The sequence below is a fragment of the Larus michahellis genome, chromosome 1 (assembly GCF_964199755.1).
Source record: "Larus michahellis chromosome 1, bLarMic1.1, whole genome shotgun sequence".
NCBI lineage: Eukaryota > Metazoa > Chordata > Aves > Charadriiformes > Laridae > Larus > Larus michahellis.
The window spans coordinates 52,211,678-52,233,717 of NC_133896.1; the positions used below are offsets into that span (position 1 = coordinate 52,211,678).

At 37.3% G+C, this 22,040-nt stretch overlaps 1 protein-coding gene across 4 annotated transcripts in view; it reads right to left on the minus strand.

The window, feature by feature from the left end:
* The window catches only part of ANKS1B (ankyrin repeat and sterile alpha motif domain containing 1B), a 448,856-nt gene that overhangs the window by 226,343 nt on the left and 200,473 nt on the right, over positions 1 to 22,040 (minus strand). For all 4 annotated transcript variants that reach the window (XM_074575799.1, XM_074575789.1, XM_074575760.1 and 1 more), the window contains exon 13: positions 791 to 1,374. In XM_074575799.1, the coding sequence (XP_074431900.1) occupies positions 791 to 1,374 (584 nt within the window). The remainder of the gene's footprint in view (positions 1 to 790; positions 1,375 to 22,040) is intronic.

Below are 22,040 nucleotides of genomic sequence, written 5' to 3' on the forward strand. Positions count from 1 at the left end.
AATAGCAGTAAAGATTTAAACATTTCCCACTCGTAATTCACCTCAGTAAGATGGGAACTTTTGTGTCTATGAAGAATCATTTACATTCTTGAAATGTAGCACAGGACGCGCAAAAAAATCCCCAAAAAACTTAATGTGTGTAAAAATTATTTTAAATTTAGCGCCAAAACTAAAACGAAGTCTTTTGTATGAGCAAACATGTGAGCTACAAACTCAGTGTGGAAATTTCTTTTAGTAGTCACAAATTCATTGTAGCTGTAAGTGTATTCCCACTTCACACAGGAGTCAGGTATATTGTGTACAGCGGCTATATACCAGTTAGGGGATATGTTACACAGGGAGGGTTTGTGGAATGCATGATCAACCCAAAAAACTTAAACTCTCCGTTACTGCCATTTTCTCTTGCCTTTTGCTAGCAGGCATTGCCGCGGTAGGAAATAATCAAATATGTAAATAATGGGCATAGCTACAACGCATTTTACCAATTTTATTAGTGTCGGTGGTGAGGGCTTTAGCAGAAAATAATTTCAATGTCGTAACAAATTGTTGAGTTACTTCTGGTTAACTTCATTCACTATGGAAACAATAGACTTAATTAAGTGTGCAGCGTTTTGAACGGAAGTGCATTGCATTTTGTGCCAGCTGTCAAACTACGATGCACTATGACATACCCCCTGAGGATTTGTGATGTGGATGATGCACTTTTTATTCCATCTCTGAAACTGAGAACGGTAACAGCATTTTCACAATACCATATATTTGCTCGTACTTAAAACTGAACAAAACTTACTTCTTCCCATTCTGATGTGAAAGAAGGTGTTCTCTCCGAATTCCCTTTGGAGCACTGTTGGTTTGGTGTGGGTTCACTCCAGTTGCTTCTTGCTTTTTTGTCATTTGGTGGATGGGTGATAAGATTAGAATCGGATTTCGAAACATTTTTGCACAAATGCATTTCGAGCAAAGTCTTTGGTAAAGATCGTATTCTCCCAAGCGTGCACGCTCGCTCCACAAATCCCCCAGTGGTAATAACCCATTGTTCACTTATCCTTGCTGACGTGCCAACCAATGTATGATTTTCTGCTGGTTTAGGTTTAGTATGAAATATGGTTCTGTTTACAACTGGTGGCTTTTTTTTCTTCACTGGAGGATCAGTGTTGCTCTCTTTCCGTAGCTGTATCTGCTGCACTGTGCTCTTGCTCAAGACGCTTTTCTCTGGTGGCCCGCTGCACTGGTTGGCTTTGCTGTACAGCTGGAGTGGATTATCAGGTGGGTCACACGCAGGTGACGATCCATGAAGTAAACCTGCAAACTGTTCAGCAGGGTGTCCTTCAGGAAGCTCACTTTCAGTGGATGTTTCTCCCTGGCAAAGACGCTCTGAAATCAGAAAGTACCTTGTAAAAAAACCAGGATGATAGAATACTGCAAACAACAAAACCCTTACTCTCTGCAAAATGACTTTTGTATTGGCTGCTTGGTTCTTTCTTACGTACAGAAACAAAAGATACTTATGCCGTGAATTGATTTATTAGTCTCTTAAAAAATAATTCTCTCCTTAAACTTGACTATTGTAGCCTGGCTGGTTATTTTATCTTGACTGGTTGAAAAACAGCCAAAACCACTCAGTGCCACACATTAATTCCAGGAAAAACTAATTTATAAAATAAAATAGGTCATTGCTATTCCATCAACTTGATGGTGTCTCTTTTAATTTGTTATCGAGTTGAAATGTGTTCAAATTATCCAGTTAGATGAATTAGCTAGTTAGTTTGTAGGTAGTAAAACCCATGAAGAACCAGTATTGTCAGGAGTATTGTTAGTAATATTTTTTTTTATAGTCATTATAATAATAGTGAATTTACACTATGATGCCTTTTTACTGATAGTCTCTAAAGAATAGATCTGAGTGTTTTATTTCTGGGAACTTGTGAGAATAGATTCATAGTAACCATTGAAAAAAAAAAATAGAAAATCAAGTCCTTCTAAAACAAGTTTTATATGCAATTTAGCATGCACACAAAAAAAGAACTGCAGAAAAGTGCACTTTTGGCACACTTCAGAGTAGATTATTAGAAATTTATAGCTCTTTTTATGCCTGTTGCTGTAAGGACTAGGAGAAAAAACTAAGAGACTTTTTTCTACCCGTGCTGCCTCATTTAAAGTGTTGGTGTGAATAACATCACCCTACCCCGTGGCATTAAGTTAGCATATTCTAGTCAGAATAACTGTGACCCCACTAACAGTTGCATCTCTATAACTAATTCACTGAAGATAAATACATCCATCTCATTCCTGCTAGAATTTTTATGTTCATGTGTAGACTGTAACTGTAGGACTGTATGCACAGCAATAGCTACCAGGAAGGAGTCGAACATACCATCATGCAATAATTTGCAAAGAAATTGAGTGGTTTCCCCCTATTTGCTAAAATATCTGCCTGTAAAAAAAGCCCACAAATCTCAAAATATCACTTCTAAAATAAGGCAGTATTTGATTACATGAATGATAGCAGAAAAATTTTGGTGTGTACTTCAAAACGCCATCAGCTCTTTTACTAGCCAATCACTTAAAAATGTAAAATTACATGTTTTTCTTTATTTGTTAAAATAGCATGATAAAATTCTAATCAAGAACAGGAATGCAACCTAAGAAAATCTACTTCTTTGGGAAAAAACTGACTAGAATATACACTTAAGACATTTTGCAACTAAAAAGATGTGGGTTGTTATGGCAAAAGGTTGAACGTGGGATGTGACAGAGCTTAAGAAATCAATAACGCCAGAGAAATTGGTTTGGGGCGGGGGGGGAAAACAGGGAAAAGGAGGGCATGGGACATTTTCACTTTCGTTGATTTCTGAAAGTTGCTGAATTAATTGTATGTCTGCAATTTTGAAGGTGAACTTAAAATGAAAAATAAATGATACAAATAATGATTGTCTTTGTTTTTTTCCCTTACATGAAAAAATCAGTAGCTGGGATTCTGCTCCAGATGAAGGCATCTCATTTCCAAAATTTACATGGGGAAGAAGTTTGTAAGCTCCCACCATAGTCAGAGGTCATGTTGATAAAGTGGATATTTAGGATCGGTGGATCCCAAAGGGTGATGCCACTCACTGTACGTTGTGGCTGGTCAGCTGAATAACTCCCTGTACTCTCTTAACTGTACTGACTAGGCTACCAATGACTATAATGGGAGACGATATCCAGTTTGCATTCAGATACCTACATTTAGATGTCTTAATCATGACCTGAATCCTATTCTCCTGTTCCAGAGATAAGTCTTAAAACTGCCTATGGAACTCACTTAAGAGATAAATGTTTTTATCAGGACAAAGTAAGAAAGAAGAATAAATCATGAAAAAGAAAAGCTTACAGACACCTGGATTGCAAGGATTTCACTAGTATCTGCATTATCTTCATTAATATCTTTGCTATGTATGCTATTAAATAAAACTGTCCAACAACTGTTAGATCTAAAGGAATCACTAGACTCATGTCCTTTAAACTAAACTCTCCTTCGTCTCAAGACAGAGTTGGCTCATCCAAACAATTACTGGGAATGTCCTCTGGCCCCAGCTAAAACTTGCGCTATGTCTGGCTACTGTCTGGGTGGGTGGTATTTGGTATTGGCCAAACCTCGCCAAAACCCACACAACAGTTTAGCAGTACAGACTGCCAAGCACCAATGTTGTCTCGTGCCCTGATTTTCTTCACTTTACTACTGTAGACAAAATATGTTGTTTCTGAGAACTCCCATTTTTCTGTGATCAGTAAATATACGTAGTTACCAATAGAAGGGGGCTGTGTGTGTCTCACTTTCTAGCAGTGGAGCAGTGACAGAATATCAAAACATTACTTTTGGTTATTTTGCTAGTTGAAGTAGCAGAAGTTTGCAATGGATTCAAAGATTCTAAGTGTATTGTATGAACCTTTTCAGCTTGATCTTTCAGTACAGTTATTGTATTGTGCATATATAAATATATATATTCTACTGTAGGTATAACTTTCATCTTCAAAATACCCAGGGCATCAAGACGTACACATACACACTTTAAGGAAGCCAGGGATGATGAAAACGAAGGTTGCCTGTGCAACCTTTCCGCTTATGTGTTAGCAGTGCTATATTTCACCTTTTAAATGACCACCTACTATTTTTCAGAAAAACCCTTCCTGTGTCATTTAGTGTTCAGAATGAAGTTTGCTCAGTGAAGGAGAAGCTCTTCAACATTTTTTCTTCTCCTTGTTCAAAAATAGTGGTGTTATTACCTATTTACTTTGCAGCATTTAAATTCTTCTTGGAATATCAAATTTTCAGAACCTCCTCAGATTTTTTATGATGCTCACTATCTAAGGGGTTCACAAATACGAATTCATGTATCTTTACAAGGTGAGGCTGTAATGTTATAACATCCTAATTAGATAAATTGGAGATAAGGCACAAGGAGATAATGATGAAAACATCCACAAATTTTGGGCATCCAATTTGAAATTCTTTAAAATATGCTTTCCCCCCCCCCCTCATATAGCACAGAATATTTTCAAAGCATAGTTGCTTTTGACTTCAGTAGTTCTATAAGTCAGACCCCTAATGTCTCAAATTCAGCATTCAAAAAAAAAAAAAGAAAAAAGAATGCTGTTAATGACTACTTGGATAAAGTTTGGTCTGTCTTGATCAGCATAACAAAAGCTCTGGCAGAGACAGACCTTCCCTGTGTGGTGTTCAGCTGCCTCAGCTGTCAGTTCTTTTCTTTGATACCTTTTGCTTTAACTAAGAGCTTTATTATATGACAAAGAAGGCAAGCACAGATCTCACAGCTATGCCTTCTTTACCCCGTGATTTTGAGCACAGCAAACCGCATCTATACCGGGCAATGAAAAATACTGGGGTTGTCAGGAAAAAATAGTATATGGCCATGATACAGGTTAAGAAGCATTGCATCCTGTACTGTAGCCCTGTGGGTGGGGACAACAGGTGGAGAAATTCAAGCTCCTGGATTGAATCCCAATGGAGAGAAGGTTTCTACTTGTGACACTATTTTTTTTTTCCTTTTGCAAGAATATTTAGTTTTGTAATCTTAAGACAAAGCCAAGATAAAGAGACCTTGCTTCCTCATCAAATACTGCTTTTCTGACCACCTTACCTTTTTACCTAAAATAGTATCCCAAATACCAAAACATAAACAGATGTCATTTCTACAGATCTTTGGTGTTATTACAAGTGCACATACAGCTTACCCATCTGAGTGGATTACTTCTGAAAACCACTGTGATACTGCCATATCTGTGCTGCATGGAAAACATTTACATTCGGAACTACAAATAAAATCAGTTCTGCCATAATCTCAAAGCCACAGATACAAATTGCTATTATCACCAGTTTATACACAACCAAACTGGCATTTAAGGAAGCAGATTGCAATTTAGTCGCTATTTATTTACACACTGGTGCACTCCAGCACAGTTGCTTGTGATACATATATAGAACTCTGTGGAATACCATTTCTCACTTTCAGTATTTGAGAGTTATTCTTCACAGATGCTTCATCAAACTCATATATATTTTCTGAATCTGACTCCAAGAGTACAGAGCACACGAAGACAATCAGGGGCATACTAAATACTGTGAATTCTGCATTCATGTAAAGTTGGAAGTCAGCTTATTCACATTTGTATCTCAAGAGATTCCATGTTCAAAACTAAAGTACCTTCAGGAGAATAACAGTTGTTAATAATAGTAATGAAGAGAGCCGTAATAGATAAATTATAATGACAGAGTTACATTTTTAACAGGCATTGCTGTTGCCATGGCACAAGTTTCTAATGTAAAATAAAAATCCACTAGAAATTTTTTCTATAGCTATGGTGACAACTGTATTGTGACACCTGCACTATTAATCTATTCAAGTTCTGTTTTCATTTGATCCAGAAATATGTTTTTAGCAGCACAATCTGCACATGTGTAATATCTGCCCAAAAATGTATTCGCAACTTCCTTTTCCACACACTCGGTTGATTGATAAAACTAACAGTCACAGCTGAGTAATATTTGGAGAGCACGCTCTCATAGAAGAATAGTAAGCAAAGAAGTCATCTTATTTGCATGGTAAAGGTTGCTTTGGACGCACTAGAATACCTCCAGTAGTGATAATATTGGTTGTATGGTCAAAGTGACATCATAAAATGGGATGATCGGCAAGAAAAGGTGTAAAACAGAAAATTAGAAGTATTTCAAAACTGAAGGAGCAACATTCAGGAAGGCATTATTTCACACAGCAAAGGTCATGGTGCTCTGACCAAGCTCCAGCTCTTTGATGGCAGTATGTTGCCTGCAGATATCTTTGATGAGGCAGTGCAATGTTTTCTCACTCTAGTAAATGTTATAGCAAGGTATCATGGACCTGTGTGGGAGATATAACAACACTATTACTAAGCAACTAATAAAGAACGTGGGCTTCTACTGTCACCAGCAACAACACAGAAAAGGAGCAACAGTGTCCAGCCAGATTGCTGTTTCTCCTTCTGCTTCCTCCCAAATCTAAAGAAACCACCAGAAGGTGGTTTGCAAGGTTGGTGTTGGCGGTCTCCAGGCTCTGTGCCCAGGTTCCAACATTACCAGCCTCTCAAAGCCATACAGTCCCTTAGAAATCACAGTAAAATTCTCTGTGGCTTATGTGTTTGCTCTGACTAGCTTCATAACTGCCAATTCAATCCCTTAACATGGCAGTTTGTACTTGACTGTGTACTGAAGGATTTTACTGCCTTACTATTGCTACCTTTGTGGCAGTTTCACTGTCCACGTTTTACTCATCTGTTTCATACTGACCCATCAGGAACTGCAAAAGATGAGAAAGAATTCAGGGTAAAGACAGTTCCATATGGAGTTTTCTGAACGTTGCTTGCCAGCCTCTAATGAGGAAAAAAGCTTTCAGCGAGGAAGGATATTAGTTGGTAATTACTGCTAATTCTAAGCACATTATAATATCCAAATACGGTTCTTGCCCAAAATTTCAGCAATAGGATTGTAATCTGGTGCAAATAGAGTTAAAATTAACTCTTATAGAGATGTGTTGATTCTCCTGTACATTTTGGAAATTTGTTTTCATACTTGTAGAGTATATTTTGTATTTGAGGCGGCCATAAATGTAATTTTAAAACAGATCACATAACGGGTTAATCTTTAACTGCAAAATTCAATGTAGACAAAAATATAGAGCTGCAGCTGCCACCTCCATAATGCTGTTTCCATGAGAATTTCTTTCTATGTGACTATATAAGGCATGGTTCCTAGACGTCTTAATGACAGCCTCTCATGAACCACCACATTTTACAGCACAAGAATTTGACTTATACCTGCTCATCAAAATAAGAATCCTTCAGAAAACTAACATTTTAACATTTTTATGGACTATAAATTGCAGGCAGATAAAATAATGTGAAACACTGGACTAATTCAACATCTGTGTTCAAGCTAAAATTCTACATGAATATTTCAACTCTACCATGCAGCAAAAAGAAAAAAAAAAAAACCAACGAGTATTTCTTTGTAACACTCAAGCAATCTTTCATAAGAAATTCTGAAAAATAAATGGAAATTGATGCAAAATGTAATTTTGCAGAAAGATCACATATAATTGCACTGAGAAATTCTGTGGCAATCTCTTCTTGCAGGAGAAAGCTAGCAGTTGAGTGGGCTGTGACTGTGCTCAGAAAGTACACGTTAATCTGACAATGTAGTACAGCAGGGAAGAGTAATAGAAGAGGAAAATTTGGTGACTCTTAATAACCAAAATCAGTGCAAAGCAATATGAATGTGACAGATGAGCTCTTGAAACCATATCCTTTTCTTGAAGACTCTAATGAAACCTCATTAATTGTTCCACTCCTGATATTTCACATATCAAATGCAAAGAAGGAACGACAAAGTCCTCCACCAACTGGGAACAAAACTTACTAACTGTCGAGGCAAAAGAGACTGGAAAAATAATGAATGATTTTCAGAATGCCGTTTCTAAAAGGAGATGTTGCTCAACAATTTCATCACTTGTATTTGGAAGGATTTACCAAGTGAAAATTAAATTTTCCCAAACATGAGACAAAAGTAGAAAGAATACAAAGTACATATTCTAGCGCTCACACTGATCATACACTTCTGTCTTTCCTAACCTTGATAAAGAATATATTTCTGATCTGAGCAGTATTTTCAAGCTACTTAACATGTGATACAAAGTAGTTTGTCTCTCATCTCCTCATTCCCCATACAAGCTCATCTATGCTCTGTTTCATCTTATAATTATATTTCACAGCCAGCAAGAATGGAATCAGTGCTCTCATAAGAAATAATATTAAATAAAGACACCCCCCCCACCCCAAACGGCCTCATTAAATTTTTGCAAAATTGCCTGTTAGATAGGAGAAACAAAGCTGTGAGAACAGAAAGTTTATAAATATTAAAACTGTCTAGAAAGTATCTCTGGCTGTAGAATTACAGTCCAGTTCTAGATATAGATACAAGCAGTTGTGGAAGATTACATTAAAAACCACAAAGTTTTCCAACTCTATGTGGAACATTTACTGAAATTTTATATAATTACTTACATGTAACTCTTTTGAAACTAATCATTAAAAATCATGGTCTTTTAGCAAGCTTGCAACTTACTACATCTCTTTTGCTATTAATACTGGGTGGGAAAAGTGAAGGAATAAAAATATAGATTCTCTATATTAATGATTTATTTAGGGGTTGCAAATACGAAAGGATAACCATATAAACTCTTTTGAAAAGTATTCACAAAACATAAATGGTCTTAAAATCAATCTAAATTATTATGCACAAAAGAATTTAGCTAAGCTTATTAACTTTGTAGGCAGATTGACAATATCTAAAAGATATTTACTTTTCACAAATAACTGTAGTTATTCTAGAAATAATGGCACACACAGGGTGCTGAAAGGCAGATTCTATGAAAAGAAGGGTACAGATTCAGGTGACATATGGCCGTTTTAGACACTTGGATATCCAAGGTGACTACAAGGGCTGACAGATGTGACACACAACTTACTGGAAACCTGGGTCTTTCTGGGAAAGCATCAAGAGGTCAGAAAGGGTATTCAGAGTGTCCAAATTGGTCTAGACATCTCTCTTTAGGCACTTGAACTGTTTCTTAGAGGTCAAATAGTAGCAGGCAAGGAGTACTGATGATGATACCCATCTAGACAATACATCTCAAAGAAACCATTACTGTAGAATAAATAATTGCTTGAAGCGATTCTGTGCATATACCCCATTTTAGATGACTCAGATACGGTTATCTTAGATAGGAACTGAAAACTTGTCAGCATTTTAAGTAATGATTGTTGGATGCTTCTATTAAACTAGTCATCAAGTTAAGAAGCCAGATCATGCGAGTGACACAGAGAATGAAAGGTTGGCTGAACCCAGGTATCAGCTCAGGACATTTTAGAAACATATGTGCATTTGGAACATGGAATTAGCCTGCTATGAATTGACTATGACTGCTAGGAAACTCAACATGTAGCTTTATTAAGCTACAAGGATGCAGAAAAGCACTAGTTCAATTTCAGATTTAGTTATAGGAAAAAACCACATTAGACTACAATAGCTCAGGCATGGAAGAGCAGTGGATTAACTTGGTAGACAATTATCAACTTTCAGGCTCTGTCACAAATGACATTCACTAAGCTCTCTTACTAACATAGAGCAAAAAGTACCTAAGAAGCTAAAAGGACAAGTTGAAAAAAGGGAAGAGAAATGATTCATCTGCAGCTGCTTGAGGCAAAAGTTGCCAACCAGCCTCTTTCAGGCCACTTGCAGGAGTATCTAAGTTAAGTGGATTTTACAAAACTTAGAGAAACTTTCTCCTCGTCTTAAAAGAGCAAATATAAGTAAGAAAATTTCAATGCTTTTCTCTGGCTTATGCAAATTAAAAATATGATTAGGAAAAACTGTATGAATCAACAACCAGTTGCTGGTCAGAAGCTCCCCTAGAGATATTACCTTGATATTTCCAAATACAGGTCAGTGCTCTTGGTTAGAAACCGAGGTTCTCTGTTTCTGAACTATAGAGCTTGATACAGAGATACAGTTTAATCTAATTAAAACCCCTACTTTCATAACTGGTTGAAAACTCACACAATGTAAGTGCTACACATAGAAATCCTGAATGATTCATACTCTGCTAGCATCACCTGAAAGTCAGAGGACAGAGTTTCATTTAGCAAATATCTGTGGCAACAAAAAACATTACCACCCACCCTGCTGCTCTTCAGCCAGAAGGTATCATTCAACAGCTCCACTGCCAGAGTTGTTTGTAAGAATGGCCTCTGATCCGCTTAGGGAAATCAGCTGTGCCAATCTGGGTAGAGTAGTGGAGTTCATCTGGTTTATTTTGCTTGACATCAATTAGAAAGTTCTCACAGAAAGTCTTCTGCTGAAGCCAGATCTGGGGGCAGCCACCTATGAAAGATGTGCAATGACAAGGAGGTACTGGTAATGCCTTCAGTCACTTTCACAGAATTCTACCATTCACAAAAGGACGATACTTCTCTGCAATGTAAGGGTCAGCTTTCCGCTCTGAAACACATCAGGTGGATACTCCCTTAGGGCACCAAATTGCTCTGATTTTCAAACATGTTACACCTACTGAGAATAACTTTTTCTTAGGCAGGTGGAATAATGTGTATGATGACAATAAATATTAGCATGGTCTAATAAAAAGGACTACTTTACCAAGCTAAAAGGATTTAAGATAGGACAGCTTTCAAAAACATCCTCCAGCCTGGTAGAAACACATGAATAAAGTCGTTTAAGTTTAGGAACTGTAAATAGGAAAACAGAATGTGAGTCTAAGGGATCGGAAAATACACTAACGTTGGTGGGAATTATCCCATTATAGGCCCATCACTTATAGCCCAGATTCTGCTCAGGTAACAGCCTGATCAGAATATCAGGAGTAACAGGTTGTAGAAAACTGTTCCTCACTAGAGAACTGGATCCAGTTGTTGGCACATCTTTAATAAGTACATGAAACTTCCTTACTGTGTAATTAGATACTCTGGATTTAGAAAGAACCTATTGTCAGAGTTAACTAGTTCTTATCTACAGTGTTAGAGGAAATAAATGCTTCAGTATAGGTTATAACAAGTTCATCAGGTCCTTAAACCAGAAATATCTGAAGGAAGACAGGCTAGAATCTTATTATTGCTTCATTCTGCTCTAATTTGCTTATGTTTAACCCAGCATGAGGAAGAACTGATGAACAAACATCAATAATTATGTTTACCTGTGAACTAGAGGACTCAGATCAGCCAGATCTAACCTTTGTATCATATATGTATGTCTGCTGTTTAAGCAAGTGTGCTTACATTTCACCTGAGGAACAGGTGAGGAAAGAACGGATCACTGTGATCCTGTTTTGTAGATACGTAGATGGGCAGAATCTGTATCAACAGGGAAGTCCCATGCAAATACCAGGTGAGCTGATATATGAACATATACCACCTGCAGACAGAGCTGTGAATTCTACCTTGATTTACCAATCGCACAACTAGGGATTCCCATTTTCAACTGGAAATATCAGATGAAGCTGAGGAAGATTTCACTTGCCTTAACTGATTCTAAAGAAAGAGAACCGTGACAAAGGGCAGGGAATTGCAACTAGAAAAGCTCAAAAATGGCATGGAATAATCCGTATTTATGGACTGTAATATGCAGCAGTTTAAAGTGATACCATTTTAAAGGAGGGCTGTATACCTAAGAGGGTAGGGATAGAGGAGATGCAAAAAACTATTGCAGATTTCCTAAAAGCTTTGTACAGCCACAACTGCTATTCAGACAGGCTACTAGGAAGTGGACACTTGTATGAATGCAGAGAAATAATTAGGGGTTCACCGTCATCTACGTTTTTTATTCTTCTTTATAAGAATCCCTTCAACATCTTTGTAGAACGAGCCAACTGTTAAAAGACTTACATTTGAGACAATTTGGTAAGCTCACCTGTCTTCTTCAAAGACCAGGGGAACTGAGAACGGAAATGACAGATATGGCAATTTATTTTCATTGGATAGGTCACAATCTATTGGACCTCCTCAGACCCATAATTTTATTCCTAATCCAGTGAATCATTAGAACCTTTCTCTAGTGGGAGGTCCATAGGAGATACCTGGACTTCCTTTATACTGAAAAAAACAAACAATGCTTTCACAGCAATGGATTTGTCTATTGGTCACCACAGATTTCTGTACATGTTAAATACTCCCTACGAAGGTATTAGAGCTGCCATTTGCCTTTTAGGTATACCAGTCCCCCATTCTTCTGGCTCTGGTCACTGTGGTCAGTCAGGAAGTAGATGGTTCCTCCCATTTACGGTGTGGTTCTTGACTGTAAGATTTGGGTGGGTAAGGTGTAAGAATGTGCTACATTTCTCTCAGCTTTTCTCACTGAAAACTTAGAAACATTGCTCTTTGATTTCACATGACAACAAACTTCTAAACCTCAATATTTTTCATAATAGAAGTATCTCTCAGACAATGATTTCAAACACTTCCTCAGTATTGGATGGCGGAGTCAAAAGCTTCACATTTCTCCTTTGAGCTTTTAGGATACCTCTTTCTCTTTTTTCTGTTTTGGAAAGGGACTCACTCTCAGCAGGTATATATTGATTTTGGTGAGAGTGGCCTGCTTCAAACTGTCCCTTCTGGAATACTTGTTTTCAGCCACTACAGAAAAATGGTCTGAGCTCTTGGACTCAGCTTCCTTGCACACACTCCCTCCCCACTCTCTCCTCCACAGAGTGGGTAACTTCTTCATCAGTAAGACGTACAAACACAGTAGGAAAGAACAGACCTACTGTTTTCTCACACGCACTGTTCTGTAATTTGGGTGCTACATTGCCTCGTATTTCCATAGACTAATATATTCGTACTGTGTTACAGCCTCAACACACCTTCCTGCAGAGTATTTCTAAAATGTGGCCTCCACCTGCCCAGCTAAAAATTGCTACCCAAATATCCTCTTTTATCTATTAAACTTCAGGCCCCCTGATCTTGACCCATTCAAGAACTCTTCTACAAAAGTCACCTTCTTGGTCTGTTGCACTGAGCATGTTATGTGCTTGGGCTCTCGCTGTTTGGCAATTTGTGGCATACAAATTCTTTCTTAATAAATCTTCAAAGTCATCAAATAATTGATACCTGTCTTTCATGGGCTGGCAATGCCCCATTATTACTGTTTTGCTATTTTTACTTCTGCTGAGAAGTCTAGTAGCAGAATTGAACTGTTTCAATACTTCTTGATTCAAAGGGATTGTAAAACAACTGTATATTTCAACTAAATTGACAGCCGTAGAAAAAATAACATTGGTATACATGATGTTGTTGAAAAAGACAATTCCTTGCATTGCCTCGAGCTCACTGTTGCTGCTATACAGATCTGTGAAGGTTCAGAATCAACTTGCTTTGAAATAACACTGATTGTTCCAGTGTGTTTTTTTCATGAAGTTCTGCTCCGGCAAATTGTCTAACCTACCAAACACACTCAGGAGAACTGAGTATGCAGGAGTAGTTCATAAACTCAATCATAATTAACAAATAATTGCAGAAACAATATTACAATTGTTTTAATTAGCATATTCTTCATTTGGAATAAACTGGAAATCAAATGATCACAGTCTCCTGAGAGATTTGCACAAGTCACTTTTCCCTCTCTTTAAATCACCAGCAGCTCAACATATCAGACAGCATCATAACAGATACCAGAACAAAACCTGGCAGATGTTTTCTTTTTTTGTTTTCTTTTTTTTTTAAAAACTTTTATTGTTAAAATAACGAGAAATTATAATGAAAACATTTTAATCACTTTTCTGATTAAAAGTGGGCAAGCACCTTATTGCTTTCCTTTTGTAATAATATGAAAAAATATAAAGAATGTAAAGAAGCACTCAAAAAAAGTTGAGGTGGTCACTCCCTGAATAGGTTACCTTGAAAACTATAGTATTACTAGCACTTCAGCTTATGTTATTTGATTATCCTGCCTATCTGCACCAACATAAATGAAAGAAGGCCAATAAGGGTGGTGGGAATATGTGGCACGCATTAGGTATTTCCAAGGAGAGGAAATATGCCACGTGTTTCCAAACGAAAATTAACTCCATAGATATGGAATTGAAAAGTAAATTTTAAGTGAAACTTGATTTAAGTTCACCTAACCTGGCATTCTCACTGTTTATATAAAGACTAAAAGTCTGTAATTTGCAAGTGCCTTCAAAATATCTCTACTCAATCTGAACTTTATTTTTTTTTTATCATTTTATAGCAGTTCAAGATATGCAGGAATCACCACAGAGAAGTACAGAAGTCTGAATCAAAGTGACTGCCTACTTCTTAGAATTGGCCTCCTCCTTCTACTTCACTTAAACCATACTTTGTAATAAAGCAAACACAGCAACGTTTTTACATAAAAGACCGAGACTTATCATAAATCAGTCATTTCCAAGGTCCGATACTTTTTGCCAGTTTTTTAAGTCAGTTAATTGGTAATGACTATTAAAAGAGAAAGACCATCACACTTGTACAACTTTACTTCGCGGTTCTCAGGTGAAGAGTCGCAGATCAATACGATTTTTTCCCTACATGGCTAACCCTCTCAGGGTTCCTGTTAAAAAGTAAGAGCTCTAAGCCTTTTTGTGGTATGAGTTCTCCTTAATCTATCTTAACAGTTAGAGAGTCTATCTTGGACTGACCCACCCATTGTGGGTGTGGAAGTATAACTATACACCAAGATGTGAGAAGTGTATAGTGGGGAGGTGATTTTGTCCCTCTACTCCACTCTTGTGAGAGCCCACCTGGAGTACTGTGTCCAGCTCTGGAGTCCTCAGCACAGGAAAGACATGGACCTGTTGAAGTGGGTCCAGAGGAGGGCCACACAAATGATCAGAGGGCTGGAGCACCTCTCCTATGAAGACAGGCTGAGAGAGTTGGGGTTGTTCAGGCTGGAGAAGAGGAGGCTCCAGGGAGACCTTATTGCGGCCTTTCAGTACTTAAAGGGGGCTTATAAGAAAGATTGGGACAGACTTTTTAATAGGGCCTGTTGCCGATAAGACAAGGAGTAATGGTTTAAAACTAAAAGAAGGTAGACCTAAACTAAATATAAAGAAGAAATTTTTTACAGTAAGGGTGAGAAACACTGGAAACAGGTTGCCCAGAGAGGCTGTAGATGCCCCATCCCTGGAATCATTCAAGGTCAGGTTGGATGGGGCTTTGAGCAACCTGATCTAGTTGACAATGTGCCTGCTCATTGCAGTGGGGTTGGACTAGATGACCTTTAAAGGTCCCTTCCAACCCAAACAATTCTATGATTCTATGAATTTTAAAGGTAGGCATCAGACAAAGGCTCTTGGCTGGTTAAAGTGGACTAGAGTTTAAGGCAATGTTGGTCTGTCTTCTCCTGAAGCTGACATGTATGATACATGCACAGCAGTTGGTAACTCAAACTCATAAAATTAAGGTCAGAAAGTGCTATTTGTACCTGTCCTGCATATAAGAGCATACAACGAAGAGACTGTCTCCCTGAGCAACATGCACATCCAATAGCACAAACAAAGGAGTTAAAAAAGATGAACCCAGTTCTTAGACATTGTACAGATCAGATAGTGTCTCCACTCCAAGGACACTAAATATGAAAATCAGTTTTCAGTTTTAATCACAGGATGATTCTTTCATAAAATAATGTTTATTGAAGTATTTGTAAAAGGCAAAGACCCTATGATCTCACTTAATTTCTATTTCACACTGCATTCTAAATGGAATATACCAAAAAGCTGCTTGAAGATTTGAGAAAAAAAAAAAAAGAAAAAAGAGAGAACTTTAAACAAGAGCTAAAATGCCTGAGAAATAAAAAAAATTTCAGAATAGTGAAGTAGAAAAGGAGAGTGGGAAAACACAGAAGCCAGAGCTAAGGGGGAATCTGAGTTCTAAATCCAGGGAACTACAGCGTGTTACCGCAACAGTACTGCTCAGCAAGTGATTTCAGTCTTCTTGCTACATCTGTGTCTCTTGCCAGGAAGCTCATTTGATCAAGATATTGAAATTAATTGTCTCTGTCTTTCATTTCTGACATGTTCCTCTCCCGTATTATCACAGCCTTTCCAAATCAAAATTACTGCCCAGGTGCAAGCTGAGGTTTTCAAATACTTGTTGAATGGACACTGCTCAGTTTGCTGTCTCTCTATAGCTGAAGTGAATTGAATGGAGTTTTTAGTTTTACTGAGTACCTTGCCTGAGGTAAATCATGTTTAAATGCAATTTGTTTTACACAAATAACAATGATTTTATTTTTGGTATTACATTTCATTTTCCTGCTCTAATTACACCTAAAGATTTGTCATAGACAATTTCTGGAATAAGTCATAATAATGTTGTCAGTATCACAATCATAAAAATCATGGGAAAACTTATGAAAAAAGTCAATGACAAGTTTACGGTAGCTGATGCAATTAAAAATAATAGAATAACCCCAAATACTTTTTAGTTATTCTATGATAGGTAGTTTTTCTTTGCTATTATAATTACATGACAGATGTCTTTTTATAGTATAGCTTTATCTTCCACAGATGTTCAGCTGTGTCAACAGTGAGTTTTCTTAACATTTTCCATATTCACTCTCCAGTCCTTTCAGCTATGCCATGTGGGAAGCCCAACCATGCTGTTCTGAGTTGTAAACCAGGTTGTGAAGACAATTGATTTTTAAGCCAGGATAACCTTCAGTCATGAATCCAGAATTTTATCAAAGTCATCAGAGACACTTTCTCAGTCCTTATAAACTTATTCCTTTGCTGTTCCATCTTACATATGGCCTATGCTTTGACTGCTGAACAAAGATTACTGTATTCATGGGCCTCAGATCAAAATCCTCAGTCCCAAGTGCTTGCTCCTCCTTCAGTCATTGTAAGTCTCCAGAATCATATGAAAACAAAGAAAGGAACATTTCAAACTCAAAGAAATAGTACAAAGCTCAGGTAGTAAAAAGCTGGAAACCAAGCTTCCAGCATCGCTGGACGGGGATATCAAGATCATAGCTGATCTCTGCAACAACACAAGGATAAGTCACCACTTTGGGGCCTTGAAAACAAATCTTCAAGAATTTCAATAATATCTGAAAAACTCAGGTCAAAAAAGGCAAAGCTCAACCAAGCAACAGTTTGAAAAGAAGCCAGAAGGGCCACAGTGAAGGAACAGAATACCAAAGGTATTTTTGACCTGCTTCATGAACTCATCCCTTTCTTGTGAATTAGAAGATAATCATGCATACATTTAGAGAATCTACTTTTCCTTACACTAACTTTACAGAGAGAACTTCAACCTTAAAATGTAAAGTTACATCCTACATCCTCATAAGATTCCAAAAGAATTCATGGAGGTTACACCAAAGAAACAGATGGGGTTGGGGGGGAAAAGGAAAAACAGTTTAATCAGGTAAAGGAGTCATTGGGTTGTATCACTCTAAAGACTATTACAAAATCTAAGGATGAATTTTAGCCTTCTCACAATGCCCTTCAGCCTTTAGATGAAAAGGTTATTTGATGAGCTACGAAACTGCACACCCTATCTGCTGAATGGAAACACTGACAATATGCAGATCCAATGTTTGTGACAGAGCACAAGAAATTTTGGAAGTCTCATCCCTGAAATTGTTATCTTTCTGCTTCCTCTACAAGTTCAAGGACTGTTAATACAATTAGGCTCCCACATATTCTTAAAATAAACTGGTGAACTAGGCAGACTTCTTTCTGAATGTCATGTACAATTGTATGATTGATTTGAAAGCACCAGCCCTAACCGAGTGCTAGAGGTAGCTACCATCCCTTGCACACCCTCTATGGGACTAAACAATACTGACACAGGGACATCGGGTAGAGCCTGTACTGTAGCAAAAGTATCAAGAGCACTTAATTGACAGCTGGGATCTTAGAGACACCAACAAGCATTTTTTAGATGCAGTTCCTCTTCTCTCTTATGCCACTCCGACGATACATCTGGCATAAAAAGCACCACTCTCTACAGCGGCCTCCGAGCAGTTGCTTCTAATAATCCTGTCTCCAGCTTGAACATTTCTATCTCCTTACAGAAAGATTCCCTTCCCACAATTTCGGTGGGAACACTACAAATCTGTCAGTAAATACATTGTAAATGTTTCTCTCATAAATCTGTCATGATGTCAAATTTCCACTGTCCTAATTTAAGAGTAGTTTTCAAGGTAACAACTGCTTTTGCTTGAGAATTTGAGAATGCAAAAGTGCTTTCTTGGAAGGTATTGTTGCACATGTGACACAGACAAGCTGAATAATAATAACGATTCAACTACCTTCACCAACATGAAGCCATTTTGTATTGGAATAAAAATGTAGTTCATTTGATTTTTTTCACAGTAGAACACTCAAAGCCTACCAAATCAACACCTGAATGTTTAGAGAGGACATGATTTTTACATATTCCACTGGAGAGGAAACAATTTTCTTGAAAGACAGCAATTATTTAGTAGAATTTTACACATTGTCAATAATTATGTAAATCAAGAGATTAAGATATAGGTCATTTATTTCTGAATAAAACCTTTTTTGAAGTATGAAGGGAGAAAAATTGAACATAATTTAAGCTTCTAGTCTTGGTATCAAACTAAGGCTGAGTCACAAAATCACTTTGAAGACAGCTGTAATGATGAAAAATGTTACTGTGTACCAGCTGTTCACTGAGAGTATTCTGTTAAGAGGTTGCCCCTTCCAAATATAAATTGTGGTATCCAGTGAAAAATCTGAACTACCTGAAGTGGTAATTTCCCTTCCACGAAGGGAAAATAAGGTTTTACGTGACCCCTTCTAGATACAGAAGAGGATACACAGACCTTGTTTGTGAAACATAGACAATGTTTTCATTACTTAGTTTAATGGCAAATTTTCTTCTTGTCTGACTCTAGATGATGGAAAAAGTGTAAGAAATGAAACCTAATTTGACTGAAAATAGGAGTATGTATTGAAATTCTGTAAAATATCCCTCTTCTCTAAGTATTAATACGAGTGCACACTCGGAATAAGCTCTGCAGGCATAAATACTTCAACACTATCTTGTTTAATGGCTGCTTACCAGCACACCTACAGAAAATCCACAAAAATCACTTTATTCTCACTTAAAATGAATACCTCTTCTCTCATTAGTATTTAACACTGCAGATGAATCATGATAAGAGGAGACAAGGAACAGGTGATCTGAAAGGTCAGCATAAAGCAATAAAAACCCCCTCTACTTAAAGGGACATGACGTGACCACACTACATTCACAACTACAGTGCACTGTACAGACCACAATAGCTTTAAAAAAATACTACAGAGTTAGAGAAATCTTGCATTGTCATTGCTCCAAACCCCAGAGCACATCACCTTATGCTATGCTCTATTTTGCTACCAGTTCTCAAGCTAGAGACAGTTTAAATATGGCACAATTGCCAGTTCTGTAGAAACATTCTCTACAATTTAAGTAAATTACTAGGGCCGCCAAGAAAGACTAAGAGAGCTAGTTTTTGCCTCACTTTGCCTAGCTTGCTCAGATATCTTTAAAAATACCAACCTTTATATTTTTTAATTTAAAAATCCACAAGAATAATGTTACAAATTATTAAAAGCAACCTATTTCTCATAACGGAAGACTGTCACACTAAAGCAAATCAGAATACGAAACTGTAGTCTGAAGCAAAAACTGCCACGTTGTGACTCGGGAGTTACTCCTAGCCTTTTCAGTAGTTTACCAGGTGACTTTGGAAAACCAGTTTAGTATTAGCTTGCCTGAATTTCCTTGGCTGCAATAATACCAATCCTGCCAATGAAAACAGCAGTGTATGAGAGCTAAGTATTATCAGCATCTTTTAAGATGGTTATCAGACTTCACCATAAATCCTGAATTTTTCGGAAGTCCTTTAAGAATGCTTATACTGTGCCTTTATACGTCTCTGCTAATGTTTGTAGGAATGTTTTTTAACATGAAAGGAACTGAATATATGAGAAAACGAATTTAACTACAGAGTATAAAAAGTGTCATTATATATATAGTAAATTGAAAAATTAGAGAATGTTTTATAAAGCCCTTTGGCTATAATAATGATGTGTTACTTGCAGGCACATATACTTCAAAAGAAAATATGAAGTTTCACGATTATGGTTTAACTGTAACGGAATGAATTTAAAATATGTAAAAGATCTAAATGATTAAATATTATTTTGCAAGACATGACTTTTCACACAGTATGATACAATGAATTTAAATCAGAGGCAGATGGTACCTGGTATTCTTACAACTGAGAAAACTGGTATGTCAGACAATCTACTGTTTTGTTCTGTTTAAGATGAACAGGCTCTCTAGGGTACTTGAAAGCCATTTTATGCAACCACACACAAAAAAAGGATTGAGAAAAATTGTATCAGGAGTCTGCAATGTTGTCATGATTGCCAACTTCAATTAAATACCTGACCCTTTTATGATCTTTACCACAGCAACCCATTTAGCTCTTAGACTTCTATTCATCATCAAAATTTTGTAATAAAAACTGTATTCCTCTTCTTAAATGCTGGCAACCAAGTCCTCCTGAAAATCCACAAATTACCTCAGCAGATATGACCTTATTCCAGAAGCTGTGTCTGGCTTGCTAACGAGCTATGACAAAGCTGACCACTAACAAGACAGCTTTCTAAAAAACAAAGCAGTATTTATTTAGAAGAGGCATTTTGATGAAACTATCTTATAACATTATAGATCCCTTATATACATGTCCAGGTAACTAGGCAGTCATTGAGTTTGTTGCCTAGAGCCCAGTATGATTTAAGGTCACCTGAGTGACCTAAAGAATTTAATTCCATATGAAAAGTCACATCACTTGAGAATTCATACTTGCCTCTGTTACAAGAGCTAACCTTAGAAAATACGAGAGTCAAGACACTACCAATTCATCTGTGAAGCTTCCATCTAAAACACTGTTCTGAATTTTCCCACTGCACAGCTCCAGCTTCCCAAACAGGGTATCAACCCTATGCTGTGCAGTCTTCCCTCATCGCTTCAAATTATGATCCCAATCCACATCATCTGCCTCCTCCTCTCTCCTACACATTTCATCTTCCCAGAAAATGACTCAATCCCTCTGCTTCTATGCTTCCTCGCTCTTCTTACCTGACGTCCCTACCAAGGAAAACACACTAAGCACCAACGCTGCACAGCTGTGTAATGGGCTGTACCTAACTCTGAATGCAATTGCAAGCCTAATACCACAGTGCAATGTCATGCAAAAACAGAAGGTCAGGTCTGAGATACGGTCTTGTTTGTCAATATAATTCTTGTCTATTTCGTGCGCGCTCTCAGGTCTAACTAGTCCTCACACAGGTCTACAGATGAATTGCTTCTAGTTCCTGGTTTTATCTTCACATGTTTATTGTACAATACAGAAATATTGTAAAATGGGTACAATACTGACCTTTCTAAAATGGTATAAGAAATAATTAATACAAATACATGTTTATGAACTATATATTGTTATACTACTACTATTACTATAATTAGTGTTAAAGATTACCAAACTATCTTATAAGCCCTTTCTTCACTGAGCACCATCTGTTTGGTTTTGGATTGAAGGAAAAAGGACATTTATATTAACTCAGAGGCATTACTTTTAATTTACAGGTCTTTGTCTTCTGGGTTTCCTGGACTCATTTTTTGTTATTCCAATAGTGGCTGAAACTTCACAGAGAAGATGCTTGCGCTGTACTGAAACGTGTCATTTGTATTAACTGACATCCATTAACTTCAGTTCCAAGAAGAGAATGTGAGACTGATGGAGGAATACTATCATTAAAGGCTGCACAAAGGAACCCAGGACAGGATCACTGCATCTAGTCCTTCACAGGAACAGGCACTGGTGCCGCAGAACATCAGTACTGAAGAGTTCAGACATGCCATGAACTACAGGTCCCCTGAACAGCTCCTCAAAACAATTT